Here is an 18,833-nt window from a genome sequence, read left to right on the forward strand (position 1 = left end):
AGTCTGTAGAGATTTTCATCATTGGATTTTTATTATGGTCACTTCATCAAGCTTCTTTGGCACTTGCTCCATTTAAAGTTTATTCTAATGTATTTTCATGCAGTATCCATAAGGCACTGTAGCCTTTCCTGAATGGACTATTTTAGCAGTGTCTTTTTCTTCCACATTAGAAGTGATTTTTTGTAGGCCATATTGAAGTAGCATTGGCCAAAGCTTCAATTCCATGTTTGTATACATAGTTACTATAAAAGAATGCTTTTTCCGTGAAAATACCTCTAGTAAAGTCTTTGTTACTGATACATCCTTGTCAAAGCCAGCAGCTGATCTGCCTGGGAAGGAACTGAACTTCTATCTCCTAGCAGATACTCTAGCTGTGATAAATAATGACATATACAAGACGACTCTTCAAACTAACATACAAAAGCTTGAAAGGTAAGGAATAAACGATATGCTGTTATATTTGGCATTCAAACGCTATTAGTAGATGCACCCACTTTTTTTTTTTTAAGTAATAGTATCTGAAATGGGCAGATAGCCTAAAATAAGAAACAGTGAACAGTCTAATGAATTTAAAGTCAGCTCTTTATTATAATTTTTTTTAAATCCATACAATTACTTTAGATTTGCTTTAATGTCTCCCCCCCGATACTAGCTGATGCTTTACTTAGAAAAAAGACGACCAACCAAGAAAAAAAAAGTACTTTGAGCATGTTTTGTTTAATTTTGAAAGATCGTTTTGCCAGCAAAAGAGGATGAGGAGATGTGAATTACAGCATGAGATGAGACAATATAGATACGATCTGATCTTTTTTTGTCACGAACTCTGTCAAAAAGCTCTGGCTCCCACTTTTTTTTTTTTCGAGGTGGTGTTGAATAAGTATTAGAAATGGGCTTAGAGGGAATTAAAAAGCAGAAGTATTTTGTATCAGTTTTACAGGAAAGGGAAATTATACTTTTACTATTTTTTCCTGTTATTTATTTCGGTTATCTCTTCAGTCCTACACACACCTGATCATAATTCAGAATTAGGAGGTAAGTAGTCCATTCTAAATCTGAAGAAAGCCAGCAAGCTGATTTTTTTTGCATTTCAGAAAGTATAGTCAATAAGAAATTTGATACTAGGATTTATCTGTTTAAGTAAATTAAAGTGGTTTTAGGAGGGCAAATCACAGCTTCAATCCTGTAATCCAGTCACACAAGATCAGTACTGATGCCTTGCCTTGTTGACTTAATTGGAGCCCTGTAAGCACAAGGATCTTCCTACGTGAACTAAATTGCAAGGTCCGGGCTTACGCGTTTTATGGGAATGCCTTTAAATTTAGACTAGGTTTAAAGTCCAGGCCCACTGACAGTACAGTCAATGTGAATCTTCCCGATGACTCAAACGGAAAGCACAGTTGCCTCCTAGATAAATATTACATGGGAATACTAAAGGGCACAAAGGAAACAAAGCCACGTGTTACAACATTACTTAGCTACTTAGAATGATAAAGTGGTTTGCCAATCACAGCCACTTAAACTACTTAACGTTTCTGGTCGTGGTCTATCTCGTTGCCAGTAACGATAAATCAAATTCCCAGTACCATATACTAAAAATTCATAATTCTACTAAAATACTGTATTTGCCAATATTTTAATATATACTCACCTGATCATACTTATGCTTCTACGTACACAATAAAGGAAAGAATGAGTGACTTAACAGTCAGAGCACAGGACTTGTAGTTATTTTCTTGTCTCTCCAGTGACTCATTAGGTGATGCTGGACCAAATATTTCCTTTTTGCTAAACAGGGATGATATCTTCCTGAAATGCTCTGAAATTCATTGCATACATTCCAATACTGTGCTTCTAGCACAACCCCCCCCCCGTATTATTCTGAAACAAATTGTCAGTTTTTAGCAGCTGAGAAGTAATAAAAAGAAAATAAACAATGTCCAAAGTTACAGCACGCCCCATGGTCATCTTCAAGAGAGAAAACTCCTAGGAATCCTGGTTTATTAAATGGTATAATTTGCTACTTTTTTGAATGATTACATTGATAACAGTTTTTGCTAACAATGTTTATATTGCTTTAGTCCCTGGTGTTTTTTTGATCATAAATTATCTCTCAGGAACTGCAAGCAGTCATTGATAATAAGGCTATTACTGCCTTTTATACAAAGCAGATGTTACCATTTTCAATTAGAATTGATTATTGAAAGTGAGTGACCATGTTTTGGTTCAAAACTGGACTGAAACCAATGTAGTATATCCACACCAGCTTTGTAGCAGCTTTCAGAGTGTCTTTTGCTCATTATACTCCTGGGATGCCTCTAATCTTGGGACCTAGAGATAAAAGACTATTTCATTTGCATAAGACATGAAATGGTGTTTTTCTGACTGCATGTATATAAACATGTATAAATATTTACATGTATATGCACATACATACATATTTTTGCTTGTTTAGCTTGGGAATATTTGGCTTAAGTTCTAAGTGTTTTCCATAAATGGTAAAAAATCAAGTAGGAAGGAATGGAAACACATCCATGCTACATTAAGCATGGTAAAAATGTACCTTTCCTTTCTGTTGCATTATTCTGGAATTAATATGAATCTTCCAAATTCCCAGTGTGATGAAGCTACTGCTCTACTTGTTCCTATTGCACATTGTAAGCATTCTGATATATTGTCTATAATTAGTTAGAAGTTCAGGTTTCCTAGAAGACTGCTTTGTATACATTTATCTGCCATTATCTGCAGTTTCCTAATCTAAGAAAAACAGAATATTATCTTTTTTTACAGTTTCAATATTTCAGCTGAAAAATATGAAGAATTTATCTCAGAATTTAATCTCTTTTTAAAGAATATCTGTACATCACAGCATTACTAAACCACAGTGGAATGCAATATTTACAGAAAGGAGAGTTTTGTGTAAGTTATGCAGAAAGTCCACACCATATAATGGAAAAAACAGTAGCTAGAAAAGGAACTGCTAGGCTACTGTTCTTTGTAAAGGGTGGACCAGCAAATTTCATAGGAGCAATCAGGATACTGAAGATTTAGATACAAAAAAAATCTAAAACTATTTCATGGATACATTTAATATATGAAGAAGATAACAGTTCTTGTCAACAAGTTATGGGAGTTTATCATGGGAGTGAGAGAGAGACATTAAGAAAATAAATAGTACTCAACAGTCTATCATCAGTCTTGATAATCTGATCAAGATGGTGAAATTGTTCGTTTTATCTGCCACCTTGTTTTTCAGGTTTGGAGTCCTGTATACACGCAGAGTTTGGGAAAGGCCTTAGAGATGGGCACAGAGAGCAAAGGCATGGTTTTGTTAGTCATGAGAATTTAGCTGTGCTCACTATGCATCTTCTACTGAAATGGTTTCTCTTCTAGCAGGAATAAAACCAGAATGGAGGCCTTACCAAGCCAGAGAGCAGAAAACATCCTTGCAGAAGAGAACTAATTTATTCTCCCATAAGTGAATTAACCCCCCTAGATTTTCATGTTTTTTGAAGTGTCCTCAGTCAACTGCAGCTTTTCAAAACTTTTACGTGAAAAGTCTTTCAGGTGCAACTGCCTGTCATTTCCTAAAGCTCCGGATTTTTCCCCCAGAAATATTTAAGTAAATGGAGAAGATACTCACCATGAAAAAGCATTCTTTATCCAGTATGAAAATGTTTAGCAGTCTACATTCACTTTAGTAGCTTTGTGGATTAAAATTGTGCAGTAGATGTCTAAAATAGTTGAATCATTTTTCTATAAAATGGGCTTAAATAGTTTTGATAGTAACAAAAAAAATTGTTCTGAAATATATTTTCAGCATCTTTGTTTAAATTTGAATACTTGGAGATCAGCTAAATGCTGCTCAATTACAAACCTGATGCAGATATCCTCAGAGCAGAGCTAACATCTATACAAATGTAAGTTCTGTGTTTGAAAATATAAACAAGCTCAAAAAGGCACATAAGAAAGGAAACTCAAAAATAAAATGTTTTCTTGAATTACTTTGTAGGACATTAGTTTTTCAAACACATCTATTTTTTTTTGTACACTAAGTCAAAAAATTTTTGCTTGTTTTATCTGAAGCATGGCAATTTGCCAGTCTTAGCTTTCAGTGATAAATTCTGCTATTCAGAGCAGAAGTTTTTATATCTGAGGCCACTTCCTTCTGCTATTTTATCATCTTCCTGGTTTTGTCTGTTTTCAATAAATGCCTTTGTATTTTCACATCTTTTATATGCATGTATACACAGATCCTTTCCTCTGTATCAAAACTGACAGTTGCAAGTTTAAAGAATAAAAACCAGACTGTTGACTTCAATTTCATTGCACTAAATAGCTGTTTTTAAATTATACCATTTAAAGATCTTAATATGTTAATTTTAAAAGTATTTTCTGAATTGGGGGGGTGAGTTGATGTTTCGTAACAAGGTTTTAAAATGAAAAGAATCTCTGGTATAGCTATATTTGAGTACTCAGTTTGACATATGGAGGCTGGGTTCTCAGAGTGAAAATGAGTTATTTTAAAGCATCTCATATTTAAGCACACTGAAATTTAAAATCTAAAAAGAAATTATGGTGAAGCCCAGTCATCTTTGTCCAAAGCAGCTGAATGTTTCTGCCTGAAAAGAAGAACCTAGAAAACTCAGAAATAAGGAGAAACCAGAGAAAGAAAGACCAGAGATCTCTGCACACACAGTGGAGCCAAAAGACTTGGGAAACTTGAAGGAGAGAACAACAGAACTAGAGGTGGTCAGGGGAGAAGAATGAGATTGGAAGAAAAAGTTAAAGATGCAATAAAGCAACCTGGAGAAAAGCTTTTGGCACAAGAATAGGAAGCTATCCCTGATGTTACTGCCCTATTTTAACAATCTGTCACGAATTCTTCTTTCCCACAAAAAAACTATTGCTGAGGATGTAAGCTGCAAATCATCACGTAACAATCTTTTTATAAAGCCCTTTTTGTTGCTGTTCTCTAGACCCATTGTTCTTTTACAGTTATATTAACAGACTAAAAATAATGAGAGCAGTTCTATCAGGCTTAAATTACAATTTTGTTTCTTAAAGATGATTATTTTATACTATGTTGATTGAGATCAGAGGAATCCTTTTCTTACCACAGAGGAACTCTAAGGTACCAAATTCATCCTCTGTGTAACTACACTGAGGTAAATGGAGTTACATCAGGAATTGATTTGACGAGTCTCCTCCATTTCCTTGGAAAAATTCTTTGTTTTAGTGCTTGCCAAGTTTTAACTTGGACTTTCCCTTGCTTAACATCTTGTAGTTAGAGACAGTTTTTCTTTCTTAAAGACCATAAAGAGAAATACAGCATTATAAAGACAGTTAAGGTGAAGACCTTTTTTTTAAATTGAAAGTACATTTCTTACGATAAAAAATTACCAAGACATTTTTGTTTGACATTTGTTTGACAAGGAAGTGTATGGGATTATCTTATTTTTACATCTATAAGCATATGAAAGGAATAAAATAGTTGGTGTAATCATGGGAAGGAAAGGATTTAAATGATGTTTTTCTGCTTCAGACCCTGTTTTTTTCTAACTATACCAGTTAGAATATAATAGAGACATTTCTTGATTAGAGACAGTAGGAACTTAAAGTATTACACATCACCTTTTAACAAGAAATCACTTCCCCTTTTGCACCTGAATTCAACAGGAACTGTGTATTTAGAAATTAACCTACAAGAGAAGCTGAAGACAGCTCTCACCAGAATACAACTGTGATTCCATGACTTCCATAAATTCAGTTTTAGGGTTGCCACATGGCACAAAATACTTAGTACAAACTAAATCCACCAGTTCAAATTTGTTAAAGAAAAAAAACACAATTCTGAAGGGTGGTTTTACCCCTGACAATTTTATGGTAGAGTTGGTATCATTTGTCTCCCTGATGATAGTATAAAGCAGGGATAAAACTTGGTCTAAACATCGTAATTCATAGTTGGCTAATCTTGACAGGAATGCAACTACATGCTCATATTTGAACTGGATCAATTCAGTACCTAAGTGATTTAGTATTGCACAGATCACATATTAATAAACATATAAACCTGGCTATAGGCACAGTTTGACAGGCTGAGCATGAGGGATCAGTGAAATTGATGGAGAGCCCCTGAGACAGTCTGCGGTTCAGAACAAGGCTAGGGTTACACAGGGATCTTGTCTCCACTGACAAAATTTAAGAACTCATCCACTGCTCTCCCTTCTTTCTTCCCGTGTCATCTTTGTGTCACAGTCTACCAATGCTGCAATTGTGCCAATGCAACTGCCTGTGGGACCAAGATGTAAACTTAATCAATGGAATAATTCAAGTTAAAAACGATTATTTTAGGATTTTTTAATCTGTGTTGAGTGATGTGATTTACAGCATGGCTCCACAAACAGTTACATCAACATGACTGAGAGGGCACTAAAAGTAACAGTCATTAGTTGCCAGTTCCTACTCCTGTCTAAATTTATAGTCCAATATTTATTAATTCCAGATTTATGCATTGCTGACTAGCCAGCAGCCCAGATTTGAGCCAGCTCATGTGGAGATATGCATCTGTATTTCAGATGCTCACTGCTGAATCAGCAAGAGCACCTGATCTAACCCTTCTAACTCTACGGTATGAGTGAGTCCAGCTTGTCACTTGGATGCCAGATGTACTGTGGGATGCCAGCCTGGGCAGCTGCCAGCCTGCGCCTTGACTGGACCAGCAAGCAGCACGTAACAGTACCTTTACACACTCCAAGTTGGAGTTATCCAGAAGATGTGAAATCACAGACTATGGCTATTTCTCAGGGTAGGAACAGAGTCTGGTCTTGGTTAGTGCTTTCTCTTTTGGAGAACAGGCTTCCACTTACTTTACATCAAGCTCTTTCACTTTCCTTAGTTAGGAAAAACCCTCTCAAACTCAATACGAAATCCAACTGATGATCGGTTTCATTCTATGTCCTTTGAATCCAAGCCCTCTTTTTCGATTATTTTAGGTACAGCTCTCATACTGGAAATCATCCTGTTTGTGTCTGGCAGTATGCATAATTAATACAGGTAGAGCAAGTTCTAATGCAAAGTGTACTTCAGATCACAATATAACAGAGCTGGTGGACCTCCACGATGTTTAACATGTTTGGTTTTTCTCTCTGGGACGCTCTGGTGTTCTTTACTCAGTGACTCACCAGCAGCCCCTCTCAGTGTTACGCAATGGAAACCAGCACTGATTTCCAAAACCGGTAATATTTGATGCTAAGAGTAAATTATGTCCATTTAGAAGTCTCAAAAAAACCTCAAAATATTTCAAATTACAATTCCTGACATAAGCTGCAAATAAAATCCAGAATATGATTTAGAAGTTCATCTGGAAAAAAAACAGTGCAAAATTCTTAGAGGAGAGGCACATTTAACTTTGTTTCTTTGACTATTTTAAGGGCAAGGGCTTCTTATCCATATGAAGAAGCACCATTCATAAAAGATGTTTGACTTGCTAAGCTTGAGCTTTGATGTTCCCCCAAGCAATATAAAATACTTGCACGTAAAATTTATTTGGACTGAATGAAAGGCGCAAACTCTTTTGAAACTGGTAAGACAACCAGCAAACAGGATTTTCTATAAATGTATTTTTCCAGCTGAGACAAATATGATGTGTGTGACAGCATACAATTTTTAAGGAACAATACATGGCTAAAACCCATCTGCCAGACAGAGGAAGTCAAAGAGTTTGCCTTAGGGGTTCAAGAAAACCAGATTATTCAAGTACTGATAAATAAAAAATGAGGGAAAAAAAGACATGATGATGGACTAAGACTTTCCTGCCTGGAAACTATCAGGCAATGCTTCTTAATATATAAAAGTTTTTTGATTGTCTAGAGCTGAAACAAAAGTATTCTTTAATACAAATACAATGGCTGAGTTTCAATGACAGTCACTCTGATTATCCACAAGACATTGTCTTAGGAAATGAAATACTTGCATCATTTTTCTAAACATGTGAGTATCTAAATGAACAAGTAATAAAATCAAACAAGTAATTCTCATTTACAAAATGCTGCAGAACATCTATATACTTTAAAGATGTATCCTGTTTTGTAAGATATATCTATATTGTTCAAGAATATTCTTATACAGAATAATATTTTTATATTCCTTATATTTTATGTATTTTTTATATTTAATCGTATTCTTATAAAATACATATAGATGTTTTTTCACATGAATTGGTCTCCTTACAGGTAACAATAAAATCCTTCTTATCAAATCTAACACAAGTCACAGTAAGCCAGACTTGGAAATGAGTGATGTGTTGACTGAGGACATAAGAAACGTGACTACCTGCATACGGGATGACTACCACCTGAACTAGGATCTGAAAGATTCTTTCTTCCTTCCAACAGTAAGACACATTACTCCATCTCCCTGTGTCTGATGCTTACATCCAGTCTGATGGCACAATGGCAATTACTTGATTTCTTTCTGTGTTAAGAAATGCAATTATGAATTTTCTCACATCTTTTAACAAAATGTTACTATTTAATTCCCTACTACTGTCAATATAATGAACATCACCATAGATCATACTTTTGATTAGAATTACAAAGTTTAGAAAACCTATCATCATAAAATGGAGTTTTACATTAATGAAACATTTACATTATCGAAAGAAGAAACCTATCAAAGTAAGATTAAGCTTATTTCTTTCTACAAGTAAGCTGAAGATGAAATCAAGATGATTTCCAGAATTTTCATTAACTGATAAAGAGCTATACAGAAGAAATGGAAGCCACTCTTGCCGAGGAATGGGTGTGATAACCAGCACAGCTCTTCTACTCCTAAATTCTTTGATTATTAAAAAAAAAAAGTGGGGGAGAGTAATTTTCATTCACTATTTCTTGCTATCTAGTTTAAAATGCAATCCATAGCAATCTTGCTAGCTCAAGATTTAATGAGACCCTTAAACCCTGAAAATATCATGTGAGGGATGCAGTTGTCTTTTCCGACCTTCTGTGTAGCGACAAATATCATAATAGATGGGTTCCTAATCCTTTAAAATGAAAAATCACATGATAAATTACTACTCAGTGGAAACTTAATCAAAAGTGATACTAAGCTAAAGAAGAAAATAAAGACAAAGTGTATGACCTGAAAATTCAGCAAATAGCACTGTTATCATTATGGAATCAGAAGCAGTTTTTGAAGAATCTCTAATTTTTCCCTAAAAATAACTTAAATAGACCAGCTATTAGAATATCATTCACAGGAATGACAGACTATTAAGTTCTTCCAACACAAAAGGCTAGATTTGCAGATCTAAAACTGACAAAACATACTTGTTGTAAAAACAGAGCTATGACCAGAGAAGAGACTGCAAGAAAGAAAAAAAGATGAGACAATCTTTAGAAAACTGTTGATTGAAACCTTTATTAATACTGAGGGAATAAGAAAATTTTTATGTATTTCAAAACATAAGAATGGTGACAGTTCCCGAAAATAAAGTAGTTGCAAGAGAATTACTCGTGAGTAGGAATAGTTCAGTGGAGCGTGTCTGAAAATGCGTTGAGATTATAAACTGTCTGGCATCTGCTCCTTTGCTTGTAAGGAGCTTCCTAGTAAACAATGATAGTGGCGTTGTTACTGTCGAATTACCAAAAACTACAGAGTAGTTCTGGTACAGTAGAACTACAGTTACATAGCAGAACTATCACTGTAATTCTTCAGTTGATTTTGTAAATTTAAAAAAATCTATTCCTGTCCCAGTTAGGTTTATAGTCAGGCATATGAAACCTATGTTACACACAGGAAAAGGAGGCAAAAAGGTAAATGGTTTGATCTTAAAAGTTTCTATCGCACCTACATCTCACCTAAAGGTTAAACAGCTTTATCCAGTAAGCACCTTATATGCAAAAATAAGTGTTATGTCCTAGAACACTTACAGGATCAGATTCTTGCAAAACTAAGCATATTTACAAAATACACAATATGTTTGAAAAGTTCAAATGTTTTAAGAAATACCTGCCATCATTCTAGAGCCATACAACCTCAAAGAAGACACTGTAAGTTTTACACTCTCTTGTATTTCATGTAATTAATAAGCAATCCTACTATAACAGGACAACAAAGAACAGCTTTCATTGAGAGGGTACGGAATGATACATGCTTCAAAGCTGCAACAGAATGAGCTACATATTCAACTATGCCAAATACTGAAAAACTGTTTGTTCAAGTTATTAATTTAGGAAATTAATAAAGTTATTTAAAAAAGTTTTTTATTCTATCACAAACTTGGAATTGTCTGATTTTAGCATCACATTTATATAAAATAGCCCAACTGATCATTTCTTGCAATAGGACAGTCATTTTTTCGTATCTTGCTTGCATCACTGAATCATTTTTATTATTAAATACGAGAATTTTAAAGACTAGTACCTCTCCTACTCAAGTCAATAGGAGTTTTGCCATTGAATTGGTGGGAAAGGACTGTTTGCCATGGCTTACCCTGCTCTGTAATTAGAATCAGTGATTAGGATATAGTTTATTTTGCGCTAGAGTTTTCCTTATAGCAAAAGTATATTAATTTTAAGTTATACTGAAATTGTCTGAAGGAAAAAAAAGAAACTGCCAAACAAAAGCAACAAAATAAATAAATAATGTTTATATAAAGGCACAAAACAGTAGATTAAATGAAAACAATCTGCAATCAAATCTAAAAATATAACTTTTCTCACAAACCTGATACCCATCTAATGTAAATTAAGTTCACTCTGTGCAAAATATTCAAAGCCCACTGTCAATTCATCTTTGCATTCAAACTTGTTTTAAAACCATCCTGTAATTGCACTTTATAGATACACATTTCAAAATAAATCTCTTACCAAGGTAATGCTTCTGTTCTGTGTAATCGTCTCCTTTTTATACACTGACTTACTAGAATTATAACAAAGCTGATTTAAAATTTAAATATGAAGCACAGAGGGGCGTTTTAAAGGCTTGTGATGTTTATACGATTTCTCGATGAGTGAAAATGCTTCATCAGCAGAGAAGCTGTCAAAGCCAAACCTCAGCTCTCAGCGAAACGGCCCGCAGTAACCACGGATGAGCAGCGGCGTTGCGAGGTGAGCGCTTCCTGGACCGCGTGCTGTCCCGTGCCAGCCTACAATAGGGAAATGAAAAACCTGATATTTTCCTGTTGGCTGACCCTTTCCTCCCACAATTTCCTTTCCGAACAAAATTTTGACACCAAAGGTTTTTAAGAAACGCAGCGAGGGGGTGGTGTCTGGGAAGGAAGGAGGGCTGGTGCGCGCCAGCGCAGCTCCGCTTACCTTCGCGGACCGGGGAGGCCGCCGCTGTCTTGCCTCCTGCGGTGTCCCACTGAAGGGCTTCACTGAGCACTTCAGAAATACCAGAATACTTGGAGTCCCGAGACAGAGAGCGGGCAAATCCCTCCCATCACCACAGCAGGGAATACGGACCCCCTGAACTGTTTACAGCAGCAGCCCATTTACCTCTCGGGACCCCGTCCTGGGGGAGGCATCTGGCACCACAGAGCCCGCAAGAGCCAGCCGACACCTCGCAGAAACGGCGCCGGCCTCGCGCTTCTTTCTAGACGCTTCGACCCACCCTGTCGCCCTTCCTCCACGGCGCGGCCTCAACCCGCCCCCCAGCTCTCGCCGTCGCTCAGCTCCCGCCCTTTTCCCCCTCGAGACAATTTCAAAGCCCGCGACGGCTCCGCAGACCTGCGCGGTGACCGCAGACCGTCCTCCCCCGACGGGACCTCCCTCCTCACGGCGCCTCCCGCCAAACCGCCCCGGCCGGCCGCTGTCCGCGGCGCCCAACGGCCGCGGGCAGCCCCCAACGGCCGCGGCAGCCCCCGGGGCCGCTGCTCCAGCCGCCTCGACGCCGCAAGGCCGCGCCGCGCGCAACCTGGCGGCCAGGGAGCACCGACGAGCGGCGGCGGGAGGGAAGGAGGCGCCCGCGGCGCGGCGCGGCCTCCCCCGGCGGCGAGGGGGCGGCGCGGCGCTGACCCGCGACCCGGCGGCGGTGGGCGAGGCGGCACAGCGCAGGGCCGGCCGGGCCTGCCTCCCCCCGCCCCTCGGCGGGTCACATGAGAGGGGCGGGCGGCTGGGCCGAGGCGGCGGCTGCCGCCGGGGCTGAGGCAGGGCTGGGCGGCGAGGGACGGGGCAGGGCAGCGCGGCGGCGGCGGCGGTGTGGAAGCGGCGGCGAGGCGCCGAGCGGGTGGAGCGAGCTCGGGGCCTCCCTCAGCCGCGGCCGTTGCGGAGCGCCCTGCCTGCGGCCCCAACATGGACGAGGAGGGCGGCGGGGGCGGTAAGTGGCGGAGTTGGCGCGGGAGCAGCGCGGCGCGGCCGGCCCGAGGCCGCGGACGTTTGCCGCCGCCGCGGCCCCTCGGCGACGCGCCCTGCCCTGCCCTTCCCTTCCCTTCCTTGCGCTGTCCGGGCGGCCGCGGGCCCCGGCGAGCGCTGCCTTGGCCGGCGGCGGGCGGCTCTGCCCGCTGGCAACAATAGGGGCTCTGTGCCCGCGCCCCCCCGGGCCGGGGCACGGCCGGGCGCTGCGCCGCTCGGCGCGTTCCGAAACTCCCAGGAAAGGCGAGTCCCGGGAGCAGGAGGGCCGGCGGGCGGGGGCGGCCGGCGCTCCCTCGGTGAGCCGCCCCCCGGGGGCAAAAAAAGTACCTATCGGGCAGCGTGCGAGCGCCGGAAAGAATAGTTATGTTCGGCGACAGCGCTCTGCTCGCGCGTGTGTCGCTTTAATGGAGGTTCGGCGGCAATCCCGAGCGGCTCGTCCGGCTCGGGCGAGGCGGACCGCTCGTGGAGGCAGGGTTAAGGGCGCCTTGCCCGAGCTCTTGCCTCGCCTCGCCTCACCTCACCTTCCGAGGCTCGGTTGCGTACCGGCGCTGGCGGCGGGCTCGCAGCAGGCTCTCCGCCTTAAGCTATCGTGCGTTTCGTGCGCGCGTGGGTGAAGCTGGTGGGAATAACCAGTTCTCGCGTATCGCCAGGGACAGTGGTGGCTGGAGCGGCGGCGGGGCCCGTCCCGCCCTGGGGCAGCGGACGGACTGACGGGGCGGCCCGCGACTCCCGTCCGCTGCCCGCGGCTGTCTGCAGCGGCCCGGGGCGAAGAGTCGTGGGGTGTCTGTTAAATAAAACACTAAACGTGCTGCCTTTGAACGCCTTGGTTTCTTTTTGAGCAGGTAAAGGGACGGCTAACCCGCCTCTGATTAAGCACGGCGATTGCCAATTCTAAATGTAATTGCCCGCAACTCGGAAATCAAGTGGGTGCGGTGTTTGTTTTGACAACTTGGAAAAAAAATACCAGGATGAATCAGAAAAATAAGTCTTCAGACAGGCAAATGTGGCCATTTCTCGGCAGTCACTTCTCTTGCTTGTTTTGTCAGCAATAGATTTAACTCCAACAAAAATCGGAAAAAAGAAAACCATGACAAAACAAGCCAGTCTTCATTTAAAAATTATCATCAGAAACAGTTGAACATTGTGATACTCAAAATAATGTTATTTGTACAGTATCATGGACTTGCATCTGTAGTAAAGGGAAGTTATCGTGCTTGCTGATGACACTAACACGGTGTAAGGTAGTACTTTTTCACATGTAAGACTTTAGACTTTAAAGTGGACCTGTTGCAGAATCAACCTTTCATAAGATGCTAAGTGTTTCAAAGTTGAGTTTTTGTGGGAGAAGAAATACTCAGAATCTCAAGAGGAATCGGTCTGCGTTTAGTAAGACTAGTTGTATTGCTGAAGAAGTCAGATTTTTATATACCACGTAGTGTGCAAGTGAAACTATTCCCTAGATTCAAGCCCATTCTTTTCCTTTTCTTTATAACTTCATACCACATTAATAAACATGTTGCTTTTGGGTTTTTTTTGGTCAAATTACAGTATAATTTCTGTTTCTCCTTACCTGACTTTGTAGTAAAACAGTCACAGACTAATGAGACTGGAAGTTTTTCTGCAATCAGTGTATTTGGACTTTTACATTAGGTTCCTGTGAGTATTACATTTCTTTCCAAACAGAGATCTCGTCTGGCGTTCTCTTATGGCACACTATCAATCTGGAACACCAGGATCAGTTAGATCATTTCCAGCTAATGAATTATTATTTTAAATTAGGAGGTTTTTTTTTTTCTTCTTTTTAAACAGTACAGTGCCTGTGGAAAGTGTCGATTTGACAGCCAGTCAATTTAAAAATGCTTTAGCGCTCCTGACGAGTCCTGGGATACAACGTAAATGAATCTGACCGGGGCTGTCAGTATTTTGAAACACGCTAGGACATTTGCAGGGCTCCCAAGATTCCCATTACTGAGTGGGAAACTCATGGGGCTAAGCATATCAGTGCATGCGGGTGCTTAGGAAGTATGCAAAATTACTTGAGAACTGCATAGAATCACCCTAATGAGAGACTTGAACTAGATAAGCATCTAAATAGCTAGGACATTAAGCTGTGATTCAGGAGGTAAACTTCTCTTCCCAGTTCAGTTCTGCCTGCTGCCCTGCTCTTCAGTTTAGCTCACGTCTTCTGCTTCAGTTTCCCTATCTATCAAATGGGGTCAGTTATTTTACCACCTTTTGTAAAAACTGTGAATGAAAGCAGAGCTATGTGAAGTTAGCTGTTATTATTTTAGAAACATTTAATGGAAGAGAAATGCTAATTCAGGGAATTGTTCTTAGTACTGCTTTCTCTTTTGTGTGTGGAGTCTGAATAGGGGCATGCATTTATATTATACAATCCATTTATGCACAAAACTCCCATTGATTTCAGTGGAGGCTCTGTGCATGGATTACTGATGTGATATGATCCAAGTCAATTAGCGTTTGTTTCAACCTGCTTTTGTGTTCTGATTAAAATATCTCTGTTCAGGAAATTTCTCCTCCTCCCTCTCCTGACTTGGTTGAATATCATGTCTTTTGTGATCTGACTGAGGTTTTTCTTATACGCATGCTGTTAATGTAGCGATGGTACCGTTGAACTGAGATCTTTACATTGAATATTGGTGTTGGCAGTAGGGGGTATGATTGTGTACTGCTAAATAGTAAGCAATCTTTTGTATAATTAAAGAATATATAAGTAGTCTATGTGGATTGCTGTATAGAAGACATGGCAGAATAGGGCTCGTTGTTGTCATCGTCGTCGTCTTTTTTTTTCTCTCTCTCTGAATTTGAGTCTAGTCATGCAGTGGCTTCAGAGTCCCCCCGGCTCAACTCGGTGGCCTTCCACTTGGAAACACTACAAGATCAATTACTGATCTACTTTTGCGTGTGTGTTTGTTTTAAACAAACTCTATGAAGGGCTCTGAACATACATGCAAAGAAGTTAAAATCCTGCCTCTGCTTGAAGAATGAACAACACTGTAGCACTAATCATGGCAGTGCGTTTCCCTGCTGTTCCCCGACCTCCCTGCTTTACTGGTGAACCCTGAAGCTTATTTGGGGGTGAGAGAGCAGTTCGGTTGCTATGCTCTGCTAGGCCTTGGCCGTGCTTGCCAGCAGCCGTGCCAGGTAGCATGTTGGTTTCTGTTATAGAGGCAGCCGTTTACTAGGAACTAGGCTGAGACCAGCTCGTCTTGCAGAAGACTCGGAAGAATAGATTTGCTGCCAAAGCAAATTTAGCAATCTGACTTCTGTTCTGTCTGTGTAGCAAAGCCAGTTATCCATTTATAGGTAAAAGCTGTTAAATGTAATAAAACCCACAAACTATCTTAACCAACTTTAATTTTTTTTCTAAAAAGATATATCGCCTTTAGACATAAGTAGTCTGTGGATCTCTTCTGTTCTTTACATTGTAGTATCTTTCAAAGGTAGATGTTAAAAATAGAATCCATGTGGCCTTCTGATGGTTTTACACATTTGCTTTGCATTTAAGTCTAAAATTGCGTGTTTTGTTCATTGTAAAAGATAAAATACATTTCCTATTTAACATTGTTGTGTGTTAGCTCTTAACATATGTTTCACTATGTGCACATTAAAGTGGATAACTTGTACTCGTAGTTTTAAAGAGTTGTCCCAAAAGGTCTTTGGAGGAGGGCTCGTAGTTTTACAAAACATTCTAGGGAAACGTCAAGAGTAAAAGAAGACACCTGACTGTTAGACTAACCACCTGTGCTGGTTTTAGGGCAAGGGCAAAATAGCTGATATGAGACACAATTAAAAGAAACAAGTAAATGACAGAATCAACAGAGCTTCACACTAAATCTTTTTTTGCTAAATAAATACTTCTTCATTTTAAATGGGATGTCTTGTGTTTGTTTGTAAAGATAACCTGTCAGTTCAATAGTATCATAATTTTAGCCCAAATTGCATTTAATATCGTATCACTCCAAAAGAAAAATGCCGTAGTAAAACATTAATAATTACATTTTGAAATGGTAACTATTTTTAGTGGTATCATATTTTTTTTTATTATGGAAACACATTAATATTTTTCTTAGCCTAATGTTCAATACTTCTAGCAGTGACCTGGAGGAAAAATAAAATTATTGCCTATAAAATTTCTAGAGGTTGCCGAATTTGTCGTATTGTGAAATAATGATATGCAGTCCCTTGTGCACAGCATGCCATGAATTGCAGTGGAACAATACAATGATACCATAGCATTTGTCTGTACTACTACATCCAGGAAAAAAAAAAAAGCCGTGGGATTTACTGACGGGAACGTTGTGTGCTCTGCAGAACAGTCTCGGGAGTCGTAGTAATAGCCACCTGAATGTGGGCTCCCTGTGTGCTACTGCTGCTAAATGGATATTGCAGTCTTTTAACATCAGTGGAGCTATAAGAATCTTTACCATTTGAGGGGCTGTGTGTCTTGAGGCAACACACTGTTTTCCAAGATATATTCTGCAGTTAAAATTGAATTTCTCAATCTCATCATGTTTATTGCATCCCCTTCTTTCTTTATTGGGTTTTGCACATTTTTTCAAGAGAAAACTGATGAAATACAGTATGAATTTCCTCCTGTTTCTTCTGCTTGCCTTCTGCTTGTCCAGTAGGTCTCTCCTTTCCTAGTACAACAGACAAGTTCTATCTCCTCTTTTAAATTGTTTCGCTTACGCTGTAGCTCTGTCTTATCTGCTATCTCTTGCCTGCTTCCTTTCCCTCCCAATACAAACATACTTTAGTCTCTTTCTTATTACACCCCATCTTTGGCCTCATTTACTTCTTGAACTACTGCCCCATCTCCCTTTCATGTCGAAAGTTGTTGAGGGAGCTGCTCGCAGTCGCTGTCTGAAGAGTAGCTCCTCCAGGTTCATCCTAGGTCCTTTCCACACTTGTCCTGACCCCTTGTACTCGGTACATTCCCTTCCTCCGCTTTGTCCTGCCAGCTACCTCTAGTAGTGTTTACTATACTTATTTTTGAAATCTTGCTCTTTCTTGGCTTGACTATTCTCTCCTCATTCCCCTTCTATCTCCTTAATCGTTTTTTCATTTGGAAGATGATCATTCTCCTTCCAACTTTTTGTGAGGATTTGCAGGACCCTACCCTTGGTTTTCTGCTCTTTTCTCCTCTACATCTTGTTTCTGGATAATCAAATTTGCAAATAATAATTTGAACTATCGTGTTCAAGCTGATGACTCACAGCGTATACTGTCTGCTCTGGATCTAGTACTATCTCTCCCAGCTGAAATGTTGGCTTGTTTGCCATCTTAAGCGTGCATAATTGTCATCTTGCGCTTAATGAGTCTAAACCAGAGCTCACAATGTTGTTTCCACCCACTGCCTTTCTTGATGTCTGTGGACACACACTGACATCCTGGTTGGTTATTGACAAGTAAATAATTTGATGTTGCAATTTATTCTTTCTTAACAAAAATAGTCTGCAGAAAAGTCATAGAAAAATGACATTAACAGAGAACACTTGCAATGCAGAAGTGTTGGGGTGAAACACTTTCACAATCTTAAAGTTATGAAATAAGTTATGTTTTCCTATGCAATATTAATTTTCCTGCTTGAATGCCTAGATAGATTTAATCTGGTTTTCTGTAAATCCCATGGGGCTAGCCAGCAGGTAGGAGTGTTTTGTGGTGACTGAATGAATCTATATTATATGATTTTTTTTTTCCCCCTCCCTTTTTTGATAAAGTGATGGTGAATAATGTGCTTCGCTCTTTCTTCCTGTAGTTTTTGAGTGCTTAAGCATGTACTGTCAGATTGCGCACATTTTAGCGAAGAGTTTGGACACATTGACCGTGGGCTTCATTCACTGAGGATAAAAATAAGTTCTTGGCAGCTACTCACTGGGAAAGCCTGTCAACTTATACATTTGTAAGGCAGGAATCCTGTGGAAGTGAAGAACACATGATATTTTACTTTAAGCTGTACAGAAGCAAAGAAAAAATAGTGTGAACAGCCATGACTGGCATTCCTGAGTTCTTCACTGTGTGTTCTCTTAAGCAGTATGTTGTATGGGAAAGGTAGGTGACTTAGATATTAAAAGTGTATGTAATTATGCCATTTGTATGACTTTAACATATAGCAAAATTTTTTGAATTGCATATGACTTCCTTCTTTTAATTCCAACGATTTCATGGGAAAACTTGGTATTGCAAATTTTTTGGACAGCAGTGTTTCCTTTTAGTGGGATAGACACACAAAATCCAGTAGAAAACCATGTGTTTTGTGGTCCTCTGAGATTTGCCTGAAGAAGGAAATGGCTTGACCTATTTGTTGCTATGAAGTAAAAACATTCTTTTTTTTTGTCAACATCTGTGTCACATTTATTTCATTACTTTCTGAGATTCTTTAAACCTATTATTTGATAATGTGAAATTTTATTAAAAGAAAATAAAGTGATCCATAGCTGTTTCCACAATGTAATT

At 39.7% G+C, this 18,833-nt stretch overlaps 1 protein-coding gene and 2 long non-coding RNA genes across 4 annotated transcripts in view; 2 read left to right on the top strand and 1 right to left on the bottom strand.

Moving 5' to 3' along the window:
- Positions 1-324: 324 nt before the first annotated feature.
- On the top strand, positions 325-8,346 carry LOC136993484 (uncharacterized). The gene is made up of 2 exons (XR_010885803.1): positions 325-432; positions 8,232-8,346. It is a non-coding gene; the product is annotated as an uncharacterized lncRNA (long non-coding RNA).
- On the bottom strand, positions 7,602-11,890 carry LOC136993483 (uncharacterized). 2 transcript variants are annotated; one of them, XR_010885801.1, is made up of 2 exons: positions 11,730-11,890; positions 7,602-11,146 (listed from the first exon to the last, which is right to left on the bottom strand). It is a non-coding gene; the product is annotated as an uncharacterized lncRNA (long non-coding RNA). The 2 variants fall into 2 exon arrangements; XR_010885802.1 differs by lacking the exon at positions 11,730-11,890 and adding an exon at positions 11,316-11,337.
- A 265-nt stretch (positions 11,891-12,155) lies between these two features.
- CYTH3 (cytohesin 3) overlaps positions 12,156-18,833 on the top strand; it is a 49,345-nt gene continuing 42,667 nt past the window's right edge. The window contains exon 1 of the mRNA XM_067306310.1: positions 12,156-12,318. Coding sequence (XP_067162411.1) covers positions 12,294-12,318 — 25 coding nt within the window. The 5' untranslated portion in view covers positions 12,156-12,293. The remainder of the gene's footprint in view (positions 12,319-18,833) is intronic.

Source organism: Apteryx mantelli, chromosome 16 (assembly GCF_036417845.1).
Source record: "Apteryx mantelli isolate bAptMan1 chromosome 16, bAptMan1.hap1, whole genome shotgun sequence".
Taxonomy (NCBI): Eukaryota; Metazoa; Chordata; class Aves; order Apterygiformes; family Apterygidae; genus Apteryx; species Apteryx mantelli.